The sequence below is a fragment of the Strix uralensis genome, chromosome 12, assembly GCF_047716275.1.
Source record: "Strix uralensis isolate ZFMK-TIS-50842 chromosome 12, bStrUra1, whole genome shotgun sequence".
Taxonomy (NCBI): domain Eukaryota; kingdom Metazoa; phylum Chordata; class Aves; order Strigiformes; family Strigidae; genus Strix; species Strix uralensis.
This window is the reverse complement of record NC_133983.1, coordinates 3,515,643-3,541,062: the sequence shown is the minus strand read 5'-3', so window position 1 is coordinate 3,541,062 and position 25,420 is coordinate 3,515,643. Positions and strand designations below refer to the sequence as shown.

Sequence of the window (25,420 nt, the reverse complement as noted above, 5' to 3'; positions counted from 1 at the left end):
GCTCATTTTTAAGCCTTTCATCTCTTCTTCAGGAGGTTGCAGATAACCAGATTGATTCTGGGGACCTGATGGAGTGTCTAATACAGAACAAACACCAGAAGGAAATGAATGAAAAATGTGCAATCGGAGTTACTCATTTCCAGCTGGTAAGCAGTGCTTTTCTCCACTGTCAACGGAAGCCTCTTCTGTTCGTTGAGGATGTGAATTAGCTAATTATGAAACCCCTCCTTCTTTGAAATTGATTTCTCACTATTTAGAGTGCTCTTGTGAATTCAGACAGTGGTACTTGCGTGCCTGGTCATAAATGGTCACTTCTGGAGATGATTTATTTTCAGGTTCTCCTTCCTTCCTGGCATACGGTAGATAGGTCCCAGCTTCTTCAGCAGTGCAATGTCCCCCTTGCTTCCCCATTAATAATAAGTTGTGGACGAAAGCATTTACTGATTGTATAATTCAACAGGTGTTCTTTTGGGCAGCATTTTTCTTTTCTATTTTTTTTTTCTCCAGGTGACCAAAGTTGGTTTTTTTCCTCATTTCTCTTTTGCAGGTTCAAATGAAAGATTTTAGGTTCTCCTACAAGTTTAAAATGGCTTGCAAGGAGGATGTGCTGAAACTTTGCCCCAACATCAAAAAGAAGTATGTAGTACCTGACCAAACAGCAATGTGAATGTAGAAATACGTGGCGAAGTTAGAGGATATTTCATGATGGGAGAGAAAGCACTGGACTTCCTTTTAAAGGCTGATTGTTTTGTGTGTTTTCCCTTAGTGACTGTGTTCTGCAGATGCTTAAGTTAGAGGCATTGGCTGCCTCTTTAAAATTACTTCTGCTTTACTCTTGCATACAAGCCTGTCCTCTTTATTTTTCTTGCTCTGAAAATAGCTAATGGTTACGATCAGTGGACTGCATCTCCCAAGATGTTTTATATCCTTGCTAGATTCACTGTCGTCTTGGATGCTGGCTACTGTTGTTCCAGTTTCTGGTCCGGGAGGGAAAATATCCCACTTATTTTAGCTGGTTTATTCATCTCAGTATAAGGGTTTTTTTAATGGCCTACTGCAATGATGTAAGGCTAAATTATACACAAGGTCAACCCTGTTCGTGGATAGCAAGTCTATTTCCATTTTATGATATAAATGCCCTTCCCATAATGCAAAAGGATTGTTTGCAATGCCATGTAGGTATTCACCTTCACCTATTTCTCAGATTAAGTAAAGCTTTTCTAAAGTTTTCATGTGATTTAAGAGCAGAGGTATTGCTGGGCAGGGCTGTGGTGGGATTTCGAATATCTTCCTGTCTGCTGGTCTAGCCTCCGGTTAGATAGCATCAGATACAGGTTTTAATCATGATCCAGTTGCTCTACATAGAGCTGTACTCAGGTTAGAAGTAAGCATAGATGCACAAGGACTTTATTTTGTGTTAGGATTCTCGGGGTCAGTTTCTGTGATGTTGTGATCTAACACCGGTCTTGGCTGGTCTAAGTGGAGGGTATACGAATAAAAAGCTATTTTCTTTTCCGCAGGGTGGATGTAGTGATCTGTCTGAGCACAACTGTGCGCAATGATACTTTACAGGATGCCAAGGAGCACAGGGTCTCTCTGAAGTGCCGCAAACAGCTGCGTGTTGAGGAGCTAGAGATGGTAAACATGCATGAAACACTTGATCTGCCTGCTCTTCTAGCGAGGTCCTTCAATTAAAACTTCCCGGTTTGTCCACCCTGGAAAAAAAGAAGCTCATTTGTAAGATGTATCCAACTTATTTTTTCCACTCTTCTTACAACACGAGGCTCAAATGCCCTTCACGGTGAAAGTAATGATTGTCTAATGCCTTAAATATAGTCTCATGAAGGCTAAGGCAAGCTAAGTGGTCATTGGAATTTCAGCTAGAAGTGATTATATTTAGTGTTAGATAGCAACGTGCTGCACATGCTGATGTCCTTAAAAGTCCTCTAGGAGAGAATAAAAGCTTCATTTTACAGACTGAGGAAAGAAGCACAGATGAAGCAACTCGACTCCAGCTGCTCTAAGTTCCTCAGTGGATAAATAGGAGTAGTATGTGTTCTGGTAGGCAAGGCTGCCTCTCAGCTTCCTGCTGCAGTGCTTGCAGCAATACACATTTAAGGTCTTTGTCCAGTAGATATTGTTCGAGCATGAAAGCTTCGCCTTAAGTAGGCCCATATCAGAAGAGGCAGCACGCTTGCCTTTTGTATGGAAAAATTCAAATGCTGGGTTTCACTAAAAGCAGGAAACTTCATTCACATCCTCCAGGTCACCCAATAGATAGGTGGCTATTAATATGTAAGATTTTAGTGGTCTTGGACATTTGTGTTGATGCCCTGTTGGGAGGAGCAGTGGAAACAACTTGCCAGCTCTAAAATTCAGTTTAAACCCTTTCTTCAGTATAAAAAGCCAGCTGATCCTCTGCATGGATTTGCAAAGTTGGTTTCCCACTAATATCACTTCCCACACCCAAGACCCTTAAATTCAAAGAAAGAGACCAGCCTCTTGTGAGAGTTGCTTGCTTTTTGTGAGTAGGTGGCTCTGGTTAATATATTAACAAAGTAAAATAGTCTTGTAGAGTCCTACTTAAAAGTTCCTATTGTAATTTATCCTGCAGACTGAGGATATCAGACTTGAACCAGAACTGTATGAGGCTTGTAAAAGTGACATCAAGAATTACTGCCAGAACGTGCCCTACGGCAATGCTCAGGTAATGGATTTTATTAATAATTTATAATTTAATTTGTACTTTCATTTCAGAAAACTTCTGAAGAACACTTTTGCCCCTGTGAGCGCAGCTTTAGATTTTCATTTTGGTATCACCGAAATCTTTTGGCAGTATTTTGGAACATTAAATATTTTTTTTTTTTCACTGGTTCACAAGCATTAATCCTGGGTGCATGCAATGCTGTGAGCACTTCATTTTTCAGTTAGTGCTAGTTCTAAGCTCTTAGCAGCTGATTACTGCAAATGTTGCTCAAGACTTCTTATGCATAATGTCTGCAAGATGAGGTTTGGTGTTTTGGAGGAAGGCCAGGTGACCTTCTTCATCTCCTTAAATCTTTGTGAGAAAAGATGATCTTAAAGCAAGTCCTGGTAATGACTTTTGATAAAATCTTGTCACTGGGGACTTAACTGCACAAATCAGGTGAAGATAGCCATTAGGGCAACACATAGCTGTGCATTTTGAGCAGCATATGACAGAATCACATCAACACTGTTATGGTTGTAATACTGTGTTGTAGATTATTGAATGCCTGAAAGAAATCAAGAAGCAGTTGAGTACCCGCTGCCACCAGAAGGTGTTTAAACTGCAGGAGACAGAGATGATGGATCCAGAACTGGACTACACGCTCATGAGAGTCTGCAAGCAGATGATCAAGGTAATGGTAGTGTGCTGATTTCAGAGGGTGAGGTTGGCATATAAGAGCTCTATCAGTTTTGAGCTTCCCATAAAGGCTTGTTACAAGACTGCTGTGTTGTTTCAGCAGCATGACTGCTTTTTTGCAAAGTAATCTGTTTCTTAACTCTGAATCAGGCTGAGGTTTCTTCAGGGCTCCTCTCTTTCAACTTTACTTCCTCCAAATATGAGATCAAAGCCTGTGCCCTAGTAAATTTGTCTTCCCAACTGCCTGCAGAATGGAGGAGGAAGTCTGTGCTGAGGCTTCAAATACAGTTTTCCTCCAGTTGGTTTGGATTTGGATTGGCTTTTAGCAAAGGTGAAGAAGTTATGATTACAGAGAGGAGTAACATCTTCAGTTCACTGCTGACTTGGTGCATACGGACTTTCATCAAACTGATAAAGCAGGCAAAATTATGCAAAGTTTAAAATTAAAAATGCTAGCTTAAAGTGGTACCACGTGGAAAGCATCAGTGATTGTTAATACAACCCATGCTTGCACAGTAGCCAGAATTGCAAGACCTGAAACACTAGCAAGTGTGGTCTGTATGCAGTACCCTGACTGCATATTGTGGCCGAAGCAGAACATCTTGAGAATTTATTGCTCTCCAGTAGAGGCTCATGCTCTTTTTTAAAGACCTGTAATCTCACCAAAATGGTGAGGATTAGAAGATACAACAGCCTTATCTTACACCTGCAGAATTAGTTTCCAACAAAAAAAGTTAGTACCGTGGTCTGAATTTTGGGTAAGCTGGTTCACTTTTGACTAGTGAATTCAGGGCAGGAATGGGCAAATTAGTATCAGTGAGCACTCCTCTGCTTTCTCGTTCTGTGTGGTCTTACTTTGTCCTGAGTGTTACTAATGAAGTCTTTACCTGTTGCTTTCTCCAGCCAGCATTTATGCAGAACAGCTGTATGTGTATAGATTTAAAAGATTCCCTTTTTAGTTTCTAAAATAAAGGGGAGTGAAAGTAATTGAGTATGAGACCAATAATTTGGTGGGTATTTCTTGCAAAATGTGCTGTAATTTAAGAATAGAAGATAAAAGCAAATTTCTTTTGATGCTGCTGACACAAGCTGGTGCCTAGAAGCCAGTCAGGACTGTATGGCTTAGTGCTCACTCCATAAGCAGAGATATTCATGCCCATAGTCAATTTAGAGAGTAGCACTCCTCTTTTTAATAGAAGGTGTTGGGGCTAGAAAGTGTGTTTGTATACCGCTGGGTTGGGCACGTGGTTGTTCTCTTCTCTCCCATTAATATAGTTGTGGGTTTTTTAAGTGCTTAGTGGTGAAACTTGGGTTTTTTGGTTTTTTTTTTTTGTAGCGGTTTTGTCCAGAAGCAGACTCAAAAAATATGTTGCAGTGTTTGAAACAAAACAAGAACAGTGAAGTGATGGATCCTAAATGCAAGCAAATGATTACCAAGCGCCAGATTACACAGAATACAGGTATCCTTGTCTGAAAAAAAAGTCAATTTACCTGCCTGAGCTGTTGAGTGGTCTGCATGGCTGAAAGAATATTTGCTTTGTTTTATTCTCCCTCGTGGTTGACAGTGCACACACTGACTTTATTCAGTCAAATTTTTGAAGGTCAGCATGTGTTTTTGGATCCACTTTATTCCTGAAAAAAATAGTATTTTTTCACAACAGAATTTTATTTTTTTCCCCAAAATTAAATTTACTGGTGGTACAGTGTCATCCAGGGAATTTGTCAAATCTCTTTTGGAGTGATATCCTGTAATCTGAAGAGATGTGTACTCTAATGAAGTTCTGTCATCTTTCCTGGTTAGATTACCGCTTAAATCCAGTGCTCAGGAAGGCCTGCAAAGCAGACATACCAAAATTCTGCCAAAATATCCTGAATAGGGCCAAGGATGATACAGAGTTAGAAGGGCAAGTCATCTCATGCCTGAAGTTGAAATATGCAGACCAGGTGAGTAGAGCTGGTGCATGCAAATGAGAATCGGTGCGGAGCAACACTCATTGAATAACAAATCAAACTTGGGCTTGTGGTCTGTGCAACGTGTGTGTAACAGGCTGTACGTAAATGAGTTTGTATGCTCCTATACAAGTAATATACAGGTTAAAATGAAAGGTGATTGATTTATGAAAATAAAGGTCATTGAGTGGGTTAATGACTTTCTCTGCTTAATAGCGTCTCTCTCCAGACTGCGAGGACCAAATTCGAGTGATTATCCAGGAATCGGCTCTTGATTATCGGCTGGATCCCCAACTTCAGATGCACTGCTCTGAAGAGGTAGGAGAAGTAGCTCCACAGCTACTTTTTCAGGATGAAAACTCCCTTCATGCTTCATGAAGTCCCTTCATGTAACAGATTTTTGTTTCTTAAAATGTGACCTCTCCTGATACTTAAAGAAAAAGCCCTCTAAACTGCTTCTAGCTAGTCAGGTTCTCTGCTTGTGACTTCTGCCCAGTGTTCAAGAATTGCAGTTTCCTGTGCAGTGCTAATATGAAGTTAATCTTTTCATCTGGGATCTCATCAGTTCTTGTGACTATGGAAAAATACTGCTTTCCTCTTGTAAAAAAAATGTGTGTTAGTTCTCTGGTCTTGTCAACCTTAACTGGAATACAGTCAGACTTTTGAGCTTCCACTTTTGATAGCCAAATCCGCTGTGCCTCAAGCATTGCTTATTTCCTACCTTAACATTATTTCAGTGCTGTTTTCCTCCCTGCCTTTCTCCTCAGTACAGCAATATTGACTTCTTGCTGTTGGGTTTTGAAGGGTATGCATATTGCATGAGCCAGGCTGCCTTTGGCTCTGGGGATTCTGAAGGGGGGAAAGTATCTCATCGTGTTCTCTAGCTGCACCCTGTGATGAACTAATGCATTGAGATACAAATGTGCTAAAAGCCAGAATGATTGTTGTGAACTACTTATGCTAAAACACCTTTTTCTAAATAGATTTCCAGCTTGTGTGCAGAAGAAGCAGCAGCTCAGGAGCAGACTGGGCAGGTGGAAGAATGTCTGAAAGTGAATCTGCTAAAAATAAAAACTGAAATGTGCAAGAAGGTAAAGGAAATAAATTGAATGTGCTCTAAAAGCAGGGATGGGATGCTTTTTCCAGATTACAGCCCAGGCCATGTTCTAGCTAGTATGAAGCCAGAGCTCTGCAAATTTCCTTACACAGCTCAGTTCTGGCCTGCAGCAATTCAACTCAGTTTCAATGTGCCAGTGAAAATTGTGCCGACAATGCCTCCTTTGCAATTTCAGGCTTGGATCCTTTCTTAATTATGGTTGCCAAAGTTTCTTGTTACTAATCTGTTCTCTGTTGCTGTCTCCGTTGCAGGCTTCCTGAGTGCTGGGTATGGCCTAGGCAGTGGCTATGATCAAGGGCTGTATGAATTGCCCTATGGCTATGGCACCTTATTTCAGTTCTAAATGAAGTAACCCTGGCATATTGACCTTGTATTTTAGATTAATAGGGGTATTTTAATGAACATAACTGTGGTAACCCTTATAAACCAGGACATTTAACCCAGCCTAAACCAGCATTCATAGCCTTATCCAGGGGCAGTGGTGGTTTTTCGCATGATCCTGGATTTACAAAGATGAACAGAAACATTAAGTGGTATGAGTTTTGTTCTCTCTTCTTTTTTTGAGATATACTTGTAATTTCCCCCTCCCCAGGAAGTACTCAACATGCTGAAGGAAAGCAAAGCAGATATATTTGTTGACCCAGTGCTCCACACAGCCTGTGCCCTAGACATCAAACACCACTGTGCTGCCATTCCACCGGGGAGAGGACGCCGTAAGTGCTTGTGCTTTACTCGTATAACCTCTCAGTCCCGAGAGCCTTAAGCTGCATTTTCTTACCAGCTTTATCTTAAGTAGAAGATATTTCCACCAGTCTTCTGCGGGTAATAAGGTGGAACAGCTGCAGAGGTGGTAGAAGATGGGTATCAAGAAGTCCTTCCTTGTGTCCAAGGAGGAACCTATTCAATCCTGATACAATATCCTTGCGGCCTTATCTGCAAATTTAATGAGTGTTTTACATTCCATCGTTCATATGGTTACTGACAATAGTGTGTGATACCAGATCCATAACCCTTCTATAAAATCCCTCCTCAGTTAAACCCCTTTGAAAATGAGCTCTTAATACACATGGACTGAAGTACATGGGCTCATTTTTCAGTGAAGTTTATCTCCCACCCTGTATCAGTTTCACAAGATACAGCTCCCAAGCTTACTTATGACAATGTTATATCAGACTGTATCAAAAGCTTCCCTAGAACTAAGCTGCTTCTCTAACAAGCAGATCGGTTTGGTTTCACAAGATTCATTCTTAGCTAATCCCCTTGGTCCTTCTTTCTTTGTGTCAGTCTTTGTCCATGGTTGGCTTCTTTGTTTCAGTATTTTTGACAGATAAAATTAAACTGAAGTCCTTTGATCTCTTTTTTTTCTTCTCTGCTTAAACATACTAGTTTTTTCTTTTCCAGTATTACAGAGGGTAGGTAATCTTTACTACACTTTCTAAGTTCATGTAGCAGCTACAGGCTTTGAGACTTCATCAGCTGTTCCAGGTCCTCCAAGACTGAGTTCAGCAAGTTCAGACCACTTGAAGCATCATTAAGCGTTTTCTAACCCATTCTTTTCCTGTTTGAGGTCAAGCTCTTGCACTTTGTTACTGCTATTACATTAGCTAGCTGAAGAGTATGTATGGCTGTTTAAGGAAAGCTAGCGGGGAAGAAAGTTCTGAACTTTCCCATCATTCTGAATTTATCTGGCTTTAAAAATAGCAGTCAAGTATTTTCCTAATCATTATATTTCGTGCTAGTTACCGAGTGCCTTTCTGAAATAATGAATATCCTTTATTCCTGTTTTGTCATAATTCTTTTGATGTGTGTTCTGATGTGTTTGCACTGAAGGTGTGCAGAAGTCTGTAGCTTAGAGAGGGATCCGCCTCTTGAGTGTTTGAACTGACAATTGTGTTTAAAAAGTCTGAAGTTAGTTTAAAGTTTGCAGCCTGTTTGCTATGAACAAACGTAACTCTTCACTGCAAAGCAGAAAGCATCCAATTAGGGATGATTCAAGTAAGGCAGCATAAGTATAAAATACAAAATTTTATGTCAGTGTCTGATATGAGCATATAAAAGAGCTTATGAGTTAGCCAAGACACTCTGTAGGCACCCAGAACATCGTGATCCGTTTCCTTTCACAGGACTGTGTGAAAACTCAGGAAGTGAACCGTTCCAAAATATTTTGTTGATCAAAAGAAACTCCTAACAAGCCTAAGGAGATAACACTGTGTTTTTTCCTGAGCTGCATTTGGTTTTAGTTCTCTCTAAAGGGTAGTGGCACAGAATTTAGAGAACAGCTCATTGAAGGTGCAAATTTATAAGACTTTATAAAATTTCACGTAAATCACATGAATTACATCTTGTATATGTACTGTAATTTCTTTTTGGAAGTCAAAATTCCTTGTGCCTCAAAATGCAGTATTAATCATGAATCTCAGTGAAGTTGCTAGCTTCAGGGGTACAACAGGGCTTTGTATATAGTCTATCAGGCGGGCTAGTCTGCTTAGAAAGCTATGTAATCATCAGCCTTTATGAGAATTGAAGTGTCCCTTTTCAGCAGCCTTTCCATAACATGTTGAAGCCAGTTTCTGTTTTGTAACACCATCTTCTGCACATTACAGAAATGTCATGCTTAATGGAAGCTCTGGAAGATAAACGTGTGAGGTTGCAGCCTGAATGCAAGAAACGCCTTAACGATCGTATTGAAATGTGGAGCTATGCCGCAAAGGTGAATATGTAAAGGATTTCCTTTTTTTTTTTTTCCCTTGCATTAGATCTTTCTGTTGCAAGCTATTTCTGAAAAACTTCAACTGTAATGAAATTCTTGTCTCTGATGTTTAGCATTTTGAGTTTGGTCCAGAAAAATTGAAGTCAGGTCTCCTCTTTTGAACTCGTATATCTCAGTCTCTCAGTGTCTGGGATGCATCCTCCTCAACAGTGCAGAGTTAAAACTGTCTCTTGTGCACACAGGGCTTGGTCTCCTGTAGAGGAGGTCTGGGGCAATGAAATAGTCAGCAGAACTTCCTGTTATAAAGCTGTCTCCTGAGCAGAAGTTCCTTCAGATGAACCATTGCAGGCCTGCTTGTTTGTGGCTCAGGCCAAGTCTGATGATGACAGGAGGCAATAGCAGGACCAGAGACTAAACCTGATGAATGCCAAGGCTGAAGGTCACATGGAAAGCACAGCTTGGCTCATTTATTCCCTTCTCACCTCCAGGTTGCCCCAGCAGAAGGCTTTTCTGACCTTGCCATGCAAGTTATGACCTCTCCGTCCAAGAATTACATACTGTCTGTGATCACGGTTGGCATCTGTGTACTCTTCCTCATCGGCCTGATGTGTGGACGCATCACCAAGCGGGTGACAAGAGAGCTCAAGGACAGGTAGAGCCTGGATTGCCTGCTGAAGAAATGCCTGCCCAGTGCCCAGTTTTGTACAGCCCTCCTCTGTATAGTCTACCCACCCCCTCTTGTGAGAGGAGAATAAAAAAAAAAAAAAAAAAATTAGAACAGCAGCAGGTGTTGGCTCAGTTTTCCCATCCTGGATCTCATCCACAGCATCTTCATCCTATGAAAGTTTGTGTGCAACATTGGCAACCCAGCCAGCAGCTTTTGTTACCCCTTTGTTAGCAGACTCTCGTTTACCTGCCTGTAGACAAGTCTCTATTGTACTGTTGGAACTGCCTTCACTCTCCAAACCAGACTGATATGACCTGCAGCTCAAGCAGTTTTTAAGTAAATTTTTAAAGAAAGACATATATCTGCATACCGACTATATGATTTAGGTAATGGTTCATACTGAAATCTAGTCATCCTCTGTGGCTGGGTGAAATTGAGGCAGGAAATTAAAGGGTAAATTGCATTACACCACAGTTGGCCTTGTTTTGGACATCTTGCTCATCTTATGTAAAGCATCTTCAGAGCATAGTCTTGGACAACCTAAGGACACCAGTCGCTGGTGTCATCTTCTAGTGAATATCCTGCTTTTGTGACTGTGGATTTTTTTTGGCTGAAAAGATGCCCTCCCTTTCTTCCTCTGCCACTTGCAAGATAGAATAAAATACTGACCAGGATCAAATACTCATGCGAGCTGTACAACTTGTATATCAGTAGATTAAAGACACGGTGTAGACGTGAGGCATGTAGAGCCTGTCAGTGGCGTACAGCGCTGCTGTCAGCGGGCATTAAGTGCCCCGATCAGTTACTCGGTCAACTTTTTTATTAGCGACGATGCAGTAAAATTCTAACACTCCTTTTATTTTACCTTGCTGCTGCTAAGCTATTACTCTTCCAAATTAACTATCTACAGATGGTATTGACACGCTGGTGATACAGCGCTCTGTCAGTGATGCAGAAAGCGACTGAACACTCAACATGCTCTATCTGTAAAACGGTTACTTTGTGGGCTAGTGCAGTGGTTTGTAACTGGCCTGTCTGGGTCTTAATGGTTTGAATGGTAGCACTGAAGAATGTTTTTCATTTCCACAACTACAGTTGATAGCGATGATAACTGATGTTTTCTGGGAGGTAGGACACAGGTGCTGGTCCAGAAGGCCAAACAGGAGTGGATGGGAGGGTGATAGTGTTGTATGAAAGGCAGAAACATCTGGATCTTTAAGGGAAGTAGCTTCCACATTGTTACCATCAATGTGTGCGCTCACACTCTATATAGTTACACTTCAGAACCTGATACTCACACCTGAGTGCCTGAAGAAGGTGTTTTAGAAAAGCTGCACCCAGTAGTTGTGGCCTCTTCTTACCATCATCTTTGTTCCTCAAGTACAAGGAAGCGGGGGAGGTCATAAGCCACGTGCTTTAGCTGAAACATTGAGTGAAATCTAGAAGTGACTGCACGAGAGTCCCAGTGTACAGTAGGATATCCTTTATTTGCCTTTTAGATGGGCTCACCTGCATGTGCTGCAGTAAAAATCATGTGCCTGAAACTGTCCGACTTAGGCTGATGCTTGAACCATAACTTTATTTTCCCACTTAGCGCACTGCTAGGTAAAACCTGACATTTCCAGTTCTCTGCATTGTTCTCTAGAAGAACTGGAGATGGTTTTGAGACATCTTTGGAGTGTGGGCCAGCTGATTCTGATGATGCTGCGTGTACAGAATGGCGTATGCAAAATACTGTGAGCTTTTGCTGCAACTGAAGCTTTTTGCAAATGTACCTTCATCCCACTCTGAGGATGGACAGCAAACTTAGGGATATGGTTTTAGACTTACTATGCTAGTGAGTCTTTCACAAGCACTTCTGGTTTTATATCAAAGTGTTATGAACACAAGGCAAGCAGTAGCGAAAGTCTGAGCAGTGAAGGTTCGGTGGAGAATTAGTGCATGGTAAGATTGCAGTTAAGTGGTTAGGCAGAACAGAACAAAAATTAAGCCTGAGTTCTTTTTCTCACCCCTTTTCCCTGGTGCTAACGGAGCTTAACTGGCCTTCTGTCAATGTGAAGTGGAGCAGAAGAGGAATGGCTGATTGTGTCTCTTGAGGTAGCACAGGTGTATAACATCACAAATGTTAGTTTGGCAATTATAAGCGTATATTGTTTCACTTGACAGAGTGCTGAAATTACTGCTGTAGAGATGGGTGTGTTCGCAGAGCTGCCGGCAAGGGAAGTGGGATCTTTGCGCAGCCTTGCTTGCTTGGCATGAGTCCTGCTTCTCAAAATGTCTATCAGGCATAATTAAATTGTTATCGGAGGGCTTTTTTTAAACTGTTGTGACTTTTTGAAAAGGCATTTTGTAACCTGATTAGCTTGAAAAGCCTAATTAGATGGTTTATTGTCTAGAAATAGCATCTTCCACTAAATTCCAAAAGACGTTGCAGTGAAAATTGTAGGTTTGTAGCCACAGTTCTGAATGTAAACCCTGTTCAGTTCTGAAGGTGACTTTTTTTAATTTCAGATATAAGGTCATCTGTTTTTTTTCCTTTTTAATCGGGAGAAGGTTAAGGTAAGGGTGCCTGGAGCGCTGTGTTAGGTGTCTGGTAGTGTTGGTCTGTAGTCGATGGTGTTTCTGACTGTCAGCAGGCTCACCTGAGAATTTGGTTTCAGTGTGAGTGCTCTGGGATGGTGTTATAGGTATGTGCCTGGAGGCCCTCTGAAGCAAAGGTCGGGTACTAAATAAATTTCTCAGATGCCCGTTGTCACTGTAAGGGCACAGATCCACTATTTAAAGGTGTGACACTGGCGATTTTATCATTGAGCATCCTTATATCTTCATGTTTTAAAATGGAACCTCCTGCCACTGCTAGTGACTAAATTTGATTTTTTTCATGACTAGAAATCTATCAGTCCCAGTCTTGAAACATCCTCCTCCTTTTCCTGTATACCTAAAATTCTAGAGGTCTCAAAAGCACAGAAGCCCACACAAGTACTCTTCCAAAAATAACCTGCCTGTGCTGTTGCCAACACAACATCTTGCCTGCAGGTAACCATTTGCCATTGGTGGGGAAAGAAAGAAATGGTTATAAGAAACACTGCTGTTGCCTTGAACTTGAGGAAGCCTTTTTAAGTTCTCTCATCTGATTGAGAGTGCTAGAAATAGCTGCGATCAGCCAAGAGAAGAGTGTTGATGTGGCAGAACCTGGGGTACCCTTTTCTCTTCATGACCTCTCGGTGGAGAAGGCTGCCTTCCACAGAATGCAATTCAGGAGGTGGTGGAGGTTGTTTTTTTTTCTTCCTTGTCACCACAAAACCTCTTGGAGAGCTTATTCTAGACATGGTGATGCTGATGCTCCTGGGGGTGTATGGAAGAGCTAGATGACCGGGACCTAGCAAGGCATGCAGCCTCCGTTTCCCCCCTGCTACTGCAAGGGTTAACAAGTTATGTTTCCTGGATGATGGCATGTGTTTAGATGACATGGCTAAAGGGACTGTGCATGATGTGCACCTCATTACGTCACTCCTGCTAGTCCGTTAGTGTTCATTCTTGTTGACCTTAATAAGCTTATTTATTGTTTACCTAGTGGGTCTAATCAAGTCCTTTTACTGAGTTTCAACTTGGGATTCTGCTGCCTTGCTTCTGTTGTTCAGGCTGCTAGAGTAACTCATCTGGGTGGAACAAAATTCCTGGCACTTCAAGTACTGTCCAGCGAGTTGAGTACTCGTATGTCTGTGTCACTGCAAAGGGCTGGGAAAGTCCTAATGAAGTTCAAATAATTCTGTAACAATTTAAACTTTTCACTCAGAATCTGACATCAACTCCATGCAAATATACTCAGTCTTGCTCTGAAAGTATCCACAGTAAGCACATTGTATGAAAAATAATGGAGAGGAGTGAGTGTCTCTAAGTACAGAAACTGACTGCAGGTGGGCACGGAGGGAAGAAACGTGACAAGCCAGAGGGATCACTCGAATCCCATAATGTAGAGGAATTGTGTTCAAGTTGGATGGTGATTTCTGTTAAAACACAACTTTATTATTTAGTTGAAAGATTGTAGTACTTTTTTTTTTTTTTACTTTATCAGTTTTGTTTTAAAAAAGGTAGTTTTGAGGTGTGTGTGAGTGCATGAGTGTGGTATGAAACCAGAACATTTCATCTAGCACTTCTTTCCCTATTTAAAACATAGCTCTGTGGACTCAAACAGCTGTAGTGTTGGTTTGTATAAAAGTACATTCTTAATTTTGGGGTTCAAAATCTTAAAGGCAGCTCCCAGGTACTGATCTTTGTGCAGTCTCCCCACCTGGAGGCCAAACCTGCTGGCTTACTTCCACCGATGAGTCGTGGTTAGAGGGGACCCAAATCTCACGCGTGAGGGGAAAGGATTCATCTGGTAGCGCTGCTTGTCCTGCACTGGGTGGGATTCAGCGCCGTACCCACTCCCCAACACCCAAATATCCTTCCGTAGCTGACCGAAAGCAGGAGATCTTCCTGAGCGAATGGCTGCACCCCAAAATCCCACCCCGCTGCCCCCCTGTATTTACTGAGTAGAAGCGCTTGCGTAGCTCTCACCTTGGCAAATACTGAACTAGGGGAAAAGGGAGAGGTGTGGCTTTGTAGACACTGATGCCGAAGGGAGGTGATCAGAAGCTGTGATTAACGTTTGTGTTGGACCGGGGAGCGTACCAGAGAAATCAGAGGCGGGTTTTCGGGGAGATGAGGGGTACCCCGCTGTCCCCCTGGCGAGGGCACTGCAGGCCTCCCCCACAGTGTACAAAACAGACCCAGAGGATTCCTGTTGTACAGCAGAAGCTGTTTGAACTTAGTCTCTTTTTTTATTTTATTTTTAAATGTGACATTAACGCGACTTTTTTTGTAAATTGTTTTCCCTTTCTGTGTATAAATCCTGGCCGGTCCTTGTTTTGGTTTGGTTTTTTTTTTTTACATGTCCATGCTGTGTAATTTTGAGATGTTACTGAGATTCTGAACATAATAATGTGCATTTTTTTCTGTACAGATGAAATGGGAGAATTTAATAAAAAGAGTCTGCAGGTTTTTACTTGTTGTAGTTTATTTCTTAGGGCTGGTCGCGCCCGGCTCCGGGGGGGCGGGGCATTGCCCTGTCACTCCCCCGGCCGCCGGGCTGGGGATTGGCCGGCGGGCGGGTGACGCAGCGCGCAGGGGCGGCTGTCGCGCCGCGGCTGGCGGCCGTAAAGCGCGGAAGGTCAGTCCGGCCTCCCCCTGCCCCAGGTGAGCCGGCGCGGCCCCGCTGTCCCCGCGGCCCCGGCCCGCTCCCCCGGCCCCCGCCGGGGCTCGGCCCGCCCGCCGGCCCTGGCCCTCCCCTCCACGCCTTCCCGCCGCGCTCGCCCGCGGGCCTGCCCCGCTCCCCGCGCTCGGGGGCTCCGGCGGAGGCAAGCAGGCCCAGGCGGCGGCTCCCGCGCCCCCCCGCTTCCCGCCGTGCCCCCCTTCCCCTCAGGGTGGGAGCGGGGAGCGCGGCGGCCCGTCACCTCTCGGCAGGGACCTGAGGCGTGGGGCAGGCTGCGGGTAGGAGAAGCCAGAAGCCTGCAGCTGTAAGGCGCTGAGCGCAGGCACAGGGCGAAGTGCCCGCTTTGGGCCCCGGGCTGAGCCGCTGTGCCGGCACCGCGGCCGGAGGCCCTGCGGAACGGCTTGTGGTAAAACTGGAGTTACCGGAGAGCACGTCTGTTCCTCATTCTAGTTGCTCTGGCCGCAGACTTCGTTTCCTTATTCAGGTAAAGGCCTGACAACATTAATAATCAAACTTATTTGCATCCTGTTAACCTCAGCCTTTATGAAAGATTTCAGAGCGTGGTCTGTGCCTGCTGGCTCTCTCCAGTCTGCCTATTGATGTGAGAGTGTTCTCACCATTCTTCTCCAGCTTTAGTCTGGTTCCTTGCTCATTGTCAAGTTACCCTGATGTCAAAACCAAAGGTACAATGCTCTGTACCCATTACGTGATCCAAGTTTAAATCTTAATAGCAAGGCTGTTGTGTCAGGACTGAATAACTGCTCTTCTGTTTGTTTACTCATCAGCTTTCCCATGTCCACTTATACCCGATCCACCACGTGATGTTTGCCACTGCCAACCTTGTATATAATAAGTGGTAACATGATTCTCGTCTTTTCCTTCCTAGAAGGAGTGGTACTGAGTTAACATCTGAGCACATCTATTTGGTGCTTTAAGAAAACTGTCAAAAAGCTGCCGGGATGTTTCTCCGATTACTGTCAGATGTCCGGTGGCGGGCAGCTAACCCAAAATGGAGAAGAATGACCTGCTCCCGGCGAAGTACCTCAAGTACAGCAGAACCTCACCCAATTTCCTTGCCAGCACAGGCGCAGGTTGTCATCTGTGGTGGTGGAATCATGGGCACCTCCGTGGCATATCACCTTTCCAAGATGGGTTGGAAGGATATAGTCTTACTTGAGCAGGGCAGGTAAGGATTTCCGGTAACAAAACAAAAGAAACAGGACTTCCATGTGTAGCAGCATCTGCTGTGATATGTTATTTCTACCTCTTCGCCAGGATTTGGACCCATGGAATAAGCTTATACTGAACATTAGTAACGACACTTACTACTTCTTCCCAAGCACAGGGCAGACCTGTGTGTGAGCGTGGTCAGTTAGCCTTGGTTAAAGGCCAGACTCCCCCACAGCCACTCACTTTCCCTCCTCAGCAAGACGGGGAGAAAGTGGGCTGAGAAAGCTCACAGATCAAGATAAAGACATGGAGATTGCTTACCAGTTACTGCCGTGGACAAAACAAACTTTCCTTTAGGGAGAATTAATTTAAAATAATTAAAGAATTACTTTTTTTCATGCCAGTTAAAATAGATTCAGGTAGTGCGAAACAACAAACATTAAAACCCCCTTTCCTTTCCCATACTCAACTTCACTCTTGCACTTCAGGTTCTTTCACCCTCCTCTCTCCACCCCAAGAAACACAGGGGGTGAGTGGTTGGGAGTATGATCAGTGCCAGGCTCCAGTGTGGGTCCTCCATGGGCTGCAGTTCCCATCACGAGAACTCTGCCCTGGCATGGGTTTTCCATAGACCACAGTTCCTTTGGGAGGTATCCATCTGCTCTGGCATAATCACAGGTAATCATGTAAAACACAGCACAGCTGGTGAAGATGGACCGTGTTAAGAGAACTAAAAATCTGTGTAAATCATCCAGCCCCTACTGACCATGTCTGGAAGTAGGATGTGATACACATATGAAGCATTACACCACTAGCAAAGCTCAGAGGTGGCAGGAGATGTGGAGGTTATAAGCAAACATCACTAAACCAGCACGCTGTAAGCTGGTAAAAGACTTGGGTTATCTGGTTTGGCTGTTGCAGGATTTAGTGCCCATCTGTGTAACAGCTAAAGCCATTACAGTTTGGCTGAGTACAAGTCTTTGCGTGCTCCTCGGTGAGTTGGATCAGCAGTCTGTGGCAGAGTACGTAGATCCTGTTGGAAACTGACTGTACAGCCCTTACCCGAGTTTAGATTTCTCGTTTAGAGGTAGATTCATGTTATTTTCATTTCAGCAATTTAGGAACCCTGGGTATGAGACACTGCTAAAATTTTGAAGAGTTTGAAGAGATGTTTATTGCAGCAGTCCCCCTAACTAGGTGCTGGACTGAGAATCTTTACCATCTAGCTTTGAGCTTCCCACCTGATGCTGCCTTCAAGAATAAGTAGCTGTGATTCCTTGACTTTGCATGACTGGGAAGCAGGTAGAATCAGGTTCTTCATAGCTGCAAAGAGAGGAAATGGGGTAGTTGCATCTGGAGATGCAACTGGAGAGCTGCCAGTCAGAGAGGGACCTGGGGGTGTTGATTGACAGCTGGATGAACATGAGCCAGCAGTGTGCCCAGGTGGCCAAGAAGGCCAATGGCATCCTGGCTTGCATCAGAAATAGTGTGGCCAGCAGGGACAGGGAAGTGATCTTGCCCCTGTACTCGGCACTGGTGAGGCCGCACCTCGATTACTGTGTTCAGTTTTGGGCCCCTCACTACAAATAGGACATTGAATGACTCGAGCGTGTCCAGAGAAGGGCAACGGAGCTGGTGCAGGGTCTGGAGCACAGGTCTGATGGGGAGCGGCTGAGGGAACTGGGGGGGTTTAGTCTGGAGAAGAGGAGGCTGAGGGGAGACCTCCTGGCCCTCTACAACTCCCTGAAAGGAGGGTGCAGAGAGGGGGGATGAGTCTCTTTAACCAAGTAATAAGTGATAGGACAAGAGGGAATGGCCTCAAGTTGCACCAGGGAAGGTTTATACTGGATATTAGGAAGCATTTCTTTCCAGAAGGGGTTGTTGGGCGTTGGAATGGGCTGCCCAGGGAGATGGTGGAGTCCCCATCCCTGGAGGTGTTCAAGAGTCGGGTTGACCCAGCGCTGAGGGATCTGGTGTAGTTGGGATCTGTCAGTATTAGGTTGATGGTTGGACTGGATGATCTTCAACGTCTTTTCCAAACTAGACGATTCTGTGATTCTGAGACCTTGTGAGCAGTGCTCTTCTGAGTGAAATTAGGTGCTAGGCTTCATTTGTAAGGGAGTGTAATCTTTACTAGTTTAGAGTGCAGTATGAATACCCCATTACAGATGCTGTACCAGCTCAGTCTGATACAAAATAGAATATTGCATTAGCAGAAATGTCTTATGGTAAGCACAGCACGGTGAGACTGTGCTTTGACTGTTTCAGTTGTCACAGAGAAGGGATGTAGCAAAAAGAATGCCTTACTCAACTGATTCTTTGGTTCAATTCCTGAGAGAATATGGACACGCTAAGCCAAAAGCAGCCTTGTCAAAGGCTTGCATAGGCAAGTGGAAAAAAGCAGGATTGTTTTAGCAGCAGCAAAGATGACTTGGAAATATTGTGGAAGCAGGTTGCAAGAGAGATGCTTAAATATAATTGTCTTGTCTTCCCCTATTTATGCTGTGGGGAGTTTTTAATAGATTTCTTCTCTACAGCAGCCCTTCACCAAATAGCTAGATGGACAGTGGCTTAAGGGCAGTGTAAAAAGGGCAAGAAATATGTGTACCTATCTATGGAAGTTGCTGCACAGTAAGAGGGACTCGTTCTTACTGTAAACCGCAAAGATGCAAGATTCAAATCGAAATTTGTTTTCATTTGGGGGAAATCTTGCTACAGAGAAAGAAAGTATCAGGTTGGCAGGTCGACTTAAGCATAAGGTAATTTTATTTAAAGTGTTTTCTTTGAAAAATGTCAGTGTTTAGAACTAGTTAAAGAGTAATTATTTTGCAATACAATGCATTTTCAAAAGTGAGCTAAAGGAAAAGCATTCTAGAGGTTGCATTATCCCTGCATCATCCACCTTACAGCTTTCGGTGTGATGTTTGGGGGAGAGGTGGCTGTCTGGTGTGTGCTGTCAGCAGAGCTGCTGGAGCAGCCTGATGGGGGTTGCTCACCTCTCCACCTGTCAGCTGGATGAGGCCTTCTTCACAATCTCCTGCAGGTTGGCTGCTGGTACCACTCGCTTCTGTGCTGGCATCGTGAGCACAGCCAGGCACGTGTCCATCGAGCTGAAGATGGCAGACTATTCAAACAAGCTCTACCAGCAGCTGGAACAAGAGACGGGAGTGAAAACAGGTACTGAAAGTGTAGTCATTGAGTAATCTTTGGGAAACTGAATCAAAGTATTGATGCTGAAATACAAAAGTAATTCTACACTGTCTTACGAGTTGGTGGTTCCTGTTCAGAACCGATACATTTGGACAGAATCAGATAGAAAGGGATGTTACCAATGTACTCAGAAGAATGGGAAGAAGAATATCAGATGAGCAAACTACCTGCAAACTGTGATGATTTTTATATTGTCTGTAACTTGGGCAAACGTAGGTGAATTTTCACAAGGACACCAAAAAGTATATTGCAGCACTGGAGCAAATGGCCCATTTCCTGCACTGATTCACTTCTTAAAAAGAGAAGGTGGTTAACAGAAGCACGAAAGCGTAGGCAAAGCAAGGTATCTTGCTTAAGTCTCATCCTGGAAGTAACAAGAAAACGTTGTGTTAAAATTCTTTCTCTCCCTCCAAAATGCTCAGGCATGTGCCTGATAGGAAGAACTTGGTCACTGAAAGTTTTCTGCTGACAAGGCCTTGTGGTATATGTCAGATTCAACAGAGATTAATAACTGTGCCTGTAATTAAGATTAGTATTAATCTGTTGCAGATGGTGGAGTCACAAAATGTCTGCATTTAGTTGTTGAGGTTTTATTCTTCTGAGTAGTTGTTAAATCACTTTTTTGCCAGTAACCTCTCTCTCTTTTAATAGGTATCACGTGTAAAGTTTAGGGGTTTTTATAAACATGAGTAAATGCAGTAGAAAGAACACAAATCAAAATTAAATTGCTTTTTTGAAAAGTTGACTAATGCAGTTTTTAATTACTAGCTGGTAAGCATTTAAAGTTATTTGGGGATCTGGGGTTTCCAGGCTCCTGAGTAGTGGAAGTGACAGGTCTGCAATTACATTAAAGCAATGGGTCTGAGATTAAAAAGGAATTCAAGATCCTGTCCAAATCTGACTTGACTTTGGTCATTGTCACAGGGTACATGAAGACGGGCTCTATTTCACTGGCTCAGACTCAGGATCGACTAATCTCTCTGAAACGCATTGCTTCATCGCTGAAGTACGTGTAAGCAGGAAATAAAACTGATCTTAAGTTTGCACTAGCTATCCTGCAAGACTAATGACAGCATTTTTCTTACGTTCTGTGGCAGTGTAATGGGGATACCTTGTGAAATTATCACCCCAAAGCAAGTGGCACAGCTCCACCCACTGATCAACATCCATGACCTTGTGGGGGCCATGTATGTGCCAGAAGATGCTCTCGTGTCATCTGCCAATGTGAGTCTGGCTCTGGCAACCGCTGCCTCACGGAATGGTATGAGGTTTTCTTACCTATAGAGTGCTCTCCTGCATGATAGTTATCTTCCGTCCATAAAAAAAAATCATGTTCTGCATCCCTTTTGGTATTGTAACTGAGCACTGAAGACCAAAACTTAGTTATTTCTGTAAGGTTCGGATTCTTTAAAACCTATTTTTTCCTCAAAAAACAGACTGAACTTTTTTTAACATACTGAGTCTTCACAGATCTGCTGTGATAGATCAGGCACGGATTTGTGGTCCTTACTGCTTATATGTTTCTCTGAATAAGCACACACTCTTTTATCATAAAAACAATCCTTCATAGCATCTGACTCGAAATTACACATCAAAAGAGTTTTAATTACCTACAAATGCAAAGGTGTGACTGAGTCTTTGTGGAATATTTCATTGGGCACATAGGCTTTGGAAATGCCTTTGGAACTGTGGTAATAAATGCTGTTTGCCCAGCGCTTTGGCAAATTTGGAGTGGTCTAGAAGTGGGAGAAAGGTTAGATGTGGTAACAGAGGTGAAACTCTTTAAGGATGAAAGTCCATCAGATTGTAAGAAGCTACTTAGGAAGATACCTCTCGTAGTTGCTTTTAGTCCAGCTTTTTTTGCAGACTGTTAATTGATTTTTTCACAAAATGACTGATTTCCTAAAAAAAGAACCAGTCTTACCATCTGAAACTACAGACTTTCTTGCATAAAGAAATCGTAATGGAAAGAAATCTGTAGTTGAGACTTTTTTTTTTCATGTTGCTAATACTAGGGTGTATTTATCACCCACATTGTCAGATGGGAAGAAGTACTGTAACTCTTCACACTCTCAGCCTTTAAATTATGTACAAATTGTACGCATGACATTTTACAAATAACAGGGTTTCGCTTAAGAATTACTGGGTCAAGAATAGAAATTTTGACTTAAAGAGAAAATAAGTGTTTAGGTTGAGTTCAAGGGTTTAACGTTAGCAGCCTGACACAATAGAAGGAAGGCTTGTGGTATAGTCACTTTCTTGTGTGCTCTTCAGGTGTCCAGATTCATGAACGGACGAGTGTCAGTCATGTCTCAGTCCAGAAGGGTCGTGTGACTGGAGTCGAGACCGACAGAGGACAGATTCAATGCCAGTACTTCGTCAACTGTGCTGGCCAGGTTGAATTATTAAAATTTTTCTTTCATTTTTTCCTTTGGTTAAGAACATGTGCACTTTCCTCAGGGCTTTTTTTGTTTTTCTTTTTTAATTTTTTTTACGGTTTGTGCTTTGGCTTGGTTTACCAGAGTAGATCAAAGTCATGTTATTCAGCTTCTTAGACCAGCAGGGGTGTGAAGGGGGAGAGCAGTGCTTGCTGTTTGTTTGGCACCAAAGGCTGGATGCTAACCTGCTGAGGCGCACCCTGCGGCTTGTTGGTACAGCTCTGGCCGTGGTCTCTCTCCTCGGGGGTGCACCCTCTGACAGGAAGAATTTTGATTTGGCTTTTAGTGAGACAGTTAAGTCTGTCTCTACCATTCTCTCTCCCCCCACCCCAAAAATTCCTTTTCTTCCTCCCCTCAGTGCCATGTCTTCTCTACTGTAAAAATACATCTGATAATTGATGTTTCTCAGCTAGCAGGTGGCTGCCTTGTTAGTATGGGGTCTGAACAGTACAGGCACCTAAATCCTGACTATTCTAGTGGCTGAGCCTAGTGTTTCTCTTTGGTGTACAGATCTTACTTTTTTTGTAAGTTTTGTAAGTTGATACTTCTTAGTCTTGCATCAGGGCCCCGCTTTTCTAGATCTTCTGTGAAGGACAGAAAAACAGTCTTTATCCTAAACAATTCAGATTCTAAGAAAAGAGAAAAAAATCTGTGTCTGTTTAAGGTTTAGGGTACTGAACCAAATCTTACTTGGTCTTTTATGAAAGCAACTCACAGAGGTGAGCTGTGCTTTTGTCCTGCCTTTTTTACTGGAGTTAGTTTTCTTCTTCTGCATTCTAACCTGCACTTTTTTTTTATTTCAGTGGGCTTATGAGTTGGGCCACTCGGGGGAGGAACCAGTCAATATCCCACTCCATGCCTGTGAACACTTCTACCTCCTGACACATCCTTTGAAGGAACCTCTGGCAAGCAGCTTACCAAGTAAGGATTCTTCAGCTCTACCTCACTTTTCTCGGTGAACTACATCTGCCTTTCCAAGGCAATGTGTAGTTTATGACAAAAAGGCCAACTAGGGGCTATCGCTTCTCAGCTCATTTGGGATTGTGAAGTACATTCTAGCTGAATTGCTCTGAATAGCCTCTTCTGGTGGTAGAAAGACTCTCTTTCCTCACTCTTTGGAAGGCTTTTGCTGCAGAAATTGATTTTCAGAGTTTGTCAACTTAGCAGGAGAATGACCTTGACTCTAGCTTGACTAATAGGTGTGTCTGAGACTTAGATTGTTACATTTGTGGGCTGGAGAGGGTGCTAGCCTTGGCACTGTGTTTTCCTTGCAGGCTGCTGTCCCCAAATGGCCCATCTATTCCTTTCCTCCAACTGAAGCTAAGGCTTTACAATGGCATTTACATGTCTATGAGCTGTAGGGGCAACCAAACACTTGAGGTAATTGCTCCTCCCCCATGTTCTGGCTTTTGGATCTCTTAAAGAAAAGCCCTTGTGTTTGAAAACTGTGGTTGGGAAGTAGAAAGCTTTGCTTATTTATTCAGTCCTTAGCAAGAGTTTCTGCTTCTAGTGAGTAATGTATAGACTCTCCAGGGAATTCAGAGTCCCTGAGTGCCAGAGTCCCTGAATGCTTCATTTCCACTTGACTGAGTAATTTAATTTTTTTTTTTTTTTCATGCACACGTATATATTCACAGCTTTTCCGTACATGGAAAAAATTGCTACGGAACATGTCAGGTGGAGTATCATAAATGCTTCAAGTTGACACTACCACTGGAAGAAGCAATCCAGGCCTGACTGCTTGTCCTCACCCCAGTGCTGCCCACCTTCTTTGTGCTGGTGGCCTGCAGCAAACTGGATCAGTGACACATCCCCATTAAAATTAACTGTTCTTAATATAGGAAGAGAAGCGGGGAGGGGAAAACAGAACATCTCTTGGTGGAAGGTCTGGTCTTGGGTGCAGTTCCAGTGGAACTAAGCCAGTATAATAGCTCAGCAGTGCCACAAGGGATCTGCCTCCCTCTTGTGTCCTCCCACTCCTGGTAACACTGTCTGCTGGCTTGGGTGCTCTTCAAGTTCAATTCAGTTTACTATGCTGCCCAAAAGTTAACAGGCGTAGTTGTGGTGGGAGTTAAGGCTGGTTTAGTAATCTAAACTGGCTCACCGAGGTGTCACATGAGAACCAGAATGGTGTGAAAGTGTGGGGATGGGGGACTGAGGCTGTCCCTTCTCATGTCAGGAGGCGACTAGCTTGGCCCAGCCTGTCACCAGTCCCCATCGCTGGTGTTTGTGGAACAACAGCCTGAGATAGCTATCCCTTCTCTCAATTCCCTTCCCACCTCTTTTCTTTCCTCTGCAGCTATTGTAGACCCAGATGGCAGGATCTACATACGCAACTGGCAAGGTGGCATCCTCTCGGGAGGCTTTGAGAAAAACCCCAAACCTCTCTTCACAGAGGGACGGAACCAGCTGGAGATTCAGAACCTTCAAGAAGACTGGGATCATTTTGGTATGTTAAGGAGGAAAGATTCTCACAGCAATGAAACACGTGGCTTCAGCAGAAGGCAGACTGTTGTTGACCAGCTAGCGTGTGTCTGCCTTTACCTGAAAGGTGTGGGAAAAATGAATATTCTCTCAAATTCATTCATCTCTTCGTTTGTCAGTAATTTGGGTAAAACCCTTTTACCAAGGACTACATCGATACCTGTGTAGTGTTTAGAAACACCCGCTACACCCTGAGCATATATTAATTTCCTCCAGTGCAGCAAGGTACTACATAAACTTTCCAATGCTGTTCTTCGATTTCATTTGATTTTTGACTGTCAGTGCCACATGCTGTGCTCCTCTTGTGATGCTGTAGATCAACACTGTTGACCTGCCATGTAGCCGTGGTATTTTGTTTCTGCAGCTCTCTTCAGCAGTGTCTGCCAAGTGCATTTCCATCAGCAGCGGCTGCTTTGTGGACATAACTTGGTATTGTTGCTTCCCAGACTTCATCCCACCATTGACAGTGCTGGTTTATTATATTACAAATGTTCTGTCTTTCTCTTCCCATTTTATTTGATTCTACTTTTATATTCTGTATGTATTTTTACATGGAGGGCTCTTTATGCAGGAAAGAACATAAAATGGTTTAGGGAGTCCTTCCCCCCTCCCCCCCCCCCCTTTATGCCTGGTAAGTTTGTGCGTGCCCTCTCAATTTTCAGATTTGCCTTTTCTTCAGGGATCCAGTTTTCCCTCTTTGCATCCCTTGTGAATGCACATGCCTCTTTATGTGACTCCAGGCACAGGTGGATTTTCGCTGATTTCTTTCTGCAGTGGTAGTATGTTCTTCCAGCTACTCCCCAGGTTAAACTGATTAATTTTACTTCCGTTTCTGTGAGGTGCCATATTGACACCATAAAAGTTTAAACTCCAGGGGGTGGAGCCAGGATGGGGTGCAGTTTTGTGCTGGCATATGCTAAAGTTTTTTAGATCTATAGATGCCTACAGACTTGCTTGAAGAGAATAGCTTCACTAATGAGTTGCCCGAGCTCTGCACACACTTCATTTTTGGTTTTCTAGGTACTGCTGAAATGA

The 25,420-nt window shown here is 43.4% G+C and overlaps 2 protein-coding genes across 6 annotated transcripts in view; both read left to right on the top strand.

Annotated features, from left to right (window-relative positions):
- GLG1 (golgi glycoprotein 1) overlaps positions 1 to 14,876 on the top strand; it is an 85,962-nt gene extending 71,086 nt beyond the window's left edge. Inside the window, exons 15-26 of the mRNA XM_074881704.1 lie at positions 33 to 146; positions 548 to 636; positions 1,521 to 1,638; positions 2,615 to 2,707; positions 3,243 to 3,380; positions 4,722 to 4,845; positions 5,187 to 5,329; positions 5,552 to 5,653; positions 6,319 to 6,426; positions 7,045 to 7,165; positions 9,056 to 9,162; positions 9,651 to 14,876. Of these exons, the coding sequence (XP_074737805.1) occupies positions 33 to 146; positions 548 to 636; positions 1,521 to 1,638; positions 2,615 to 2,707; positions 3,243 to 3,380; positions 4,722 to 4,845; positions 5,187 to 5,329; positions 5,552 to 5,653; positions 6,319 to 6,426; positions 7,045 to 7,165; positions 9,056 to 9,162; positions 9,651 to 9,818 (1,425 nt within the window). The 3' untranslated portion in view covers positions 9,819 to 14,876. The remainder of the gene's footprint in view (positions 1 to 32; positions 147 to 547; positions 637 to 1,520; positions 1,639 to 2,614; positions 2,708 to 3,242; positions 3,381 to 4,721; positions 4,846 to 5,186; positions 5,330 to 5,551; positions 5,654 to 6,318; positions 6,427 to 7,044; positions 7,166 to 9,055; positions 9,163 to 9,650) is intronic.
- A 130-nt stretch (positions 14,877 to 15,006) lies between these two features.
- Positions 15,007 to 25,420, top strand: part of PDPR (pyruvate dehydrogenase phosphatase regulatory subunit) — a 28,790-nt gene continuing 18,376 nt past the window's right edge. Inside the window, exons 1-8 of one of the 5 annotated variants that reach the window (XM_074881708.1) lie at positions 15,007 to 15,067; positions 15,973 to 16,269; positions 19,297 to 19,430; positions 20,388 to 20,469; positions 20,561 to 20,724; positions 21,738 to 21,859; positions 22,705 to 22,822; positions 24,201 to 24,350. In XM_074881708.1, the coding sequence (XP_074737809.1) occupies positions 16,043 to 16,269; positions 19,297 to 19,430; positions 20,388 to 20,469; positions 20,561 to 20,724; positions 21,738 to 21,859; positions 22,705 to 22,822; positions 24,201 to 24,350 (997 nt within the window). In that variant the 5' untranslated portion in view covers positions 15,007 to 15,067; positions 15,973 to 16,042. Of the gene's footprint in view, positions 15,068 to 15,107; positions 15,568 to 15,969; positions 16,270 to 19,296; positions 19,431 to 20,387; positions 20,470 to 20,560; positions 20,725 to 21,737; positions 21,860 to 22,704; positions 22,823 to 24,200; positions 24,351 to 25,420 lie in introns of those variants that run through there. The other 4 variants (XM_074881707.1, XM_074881706.1, XM_074881705.1 and 1 more) reach the window with 4 other exon arrangements.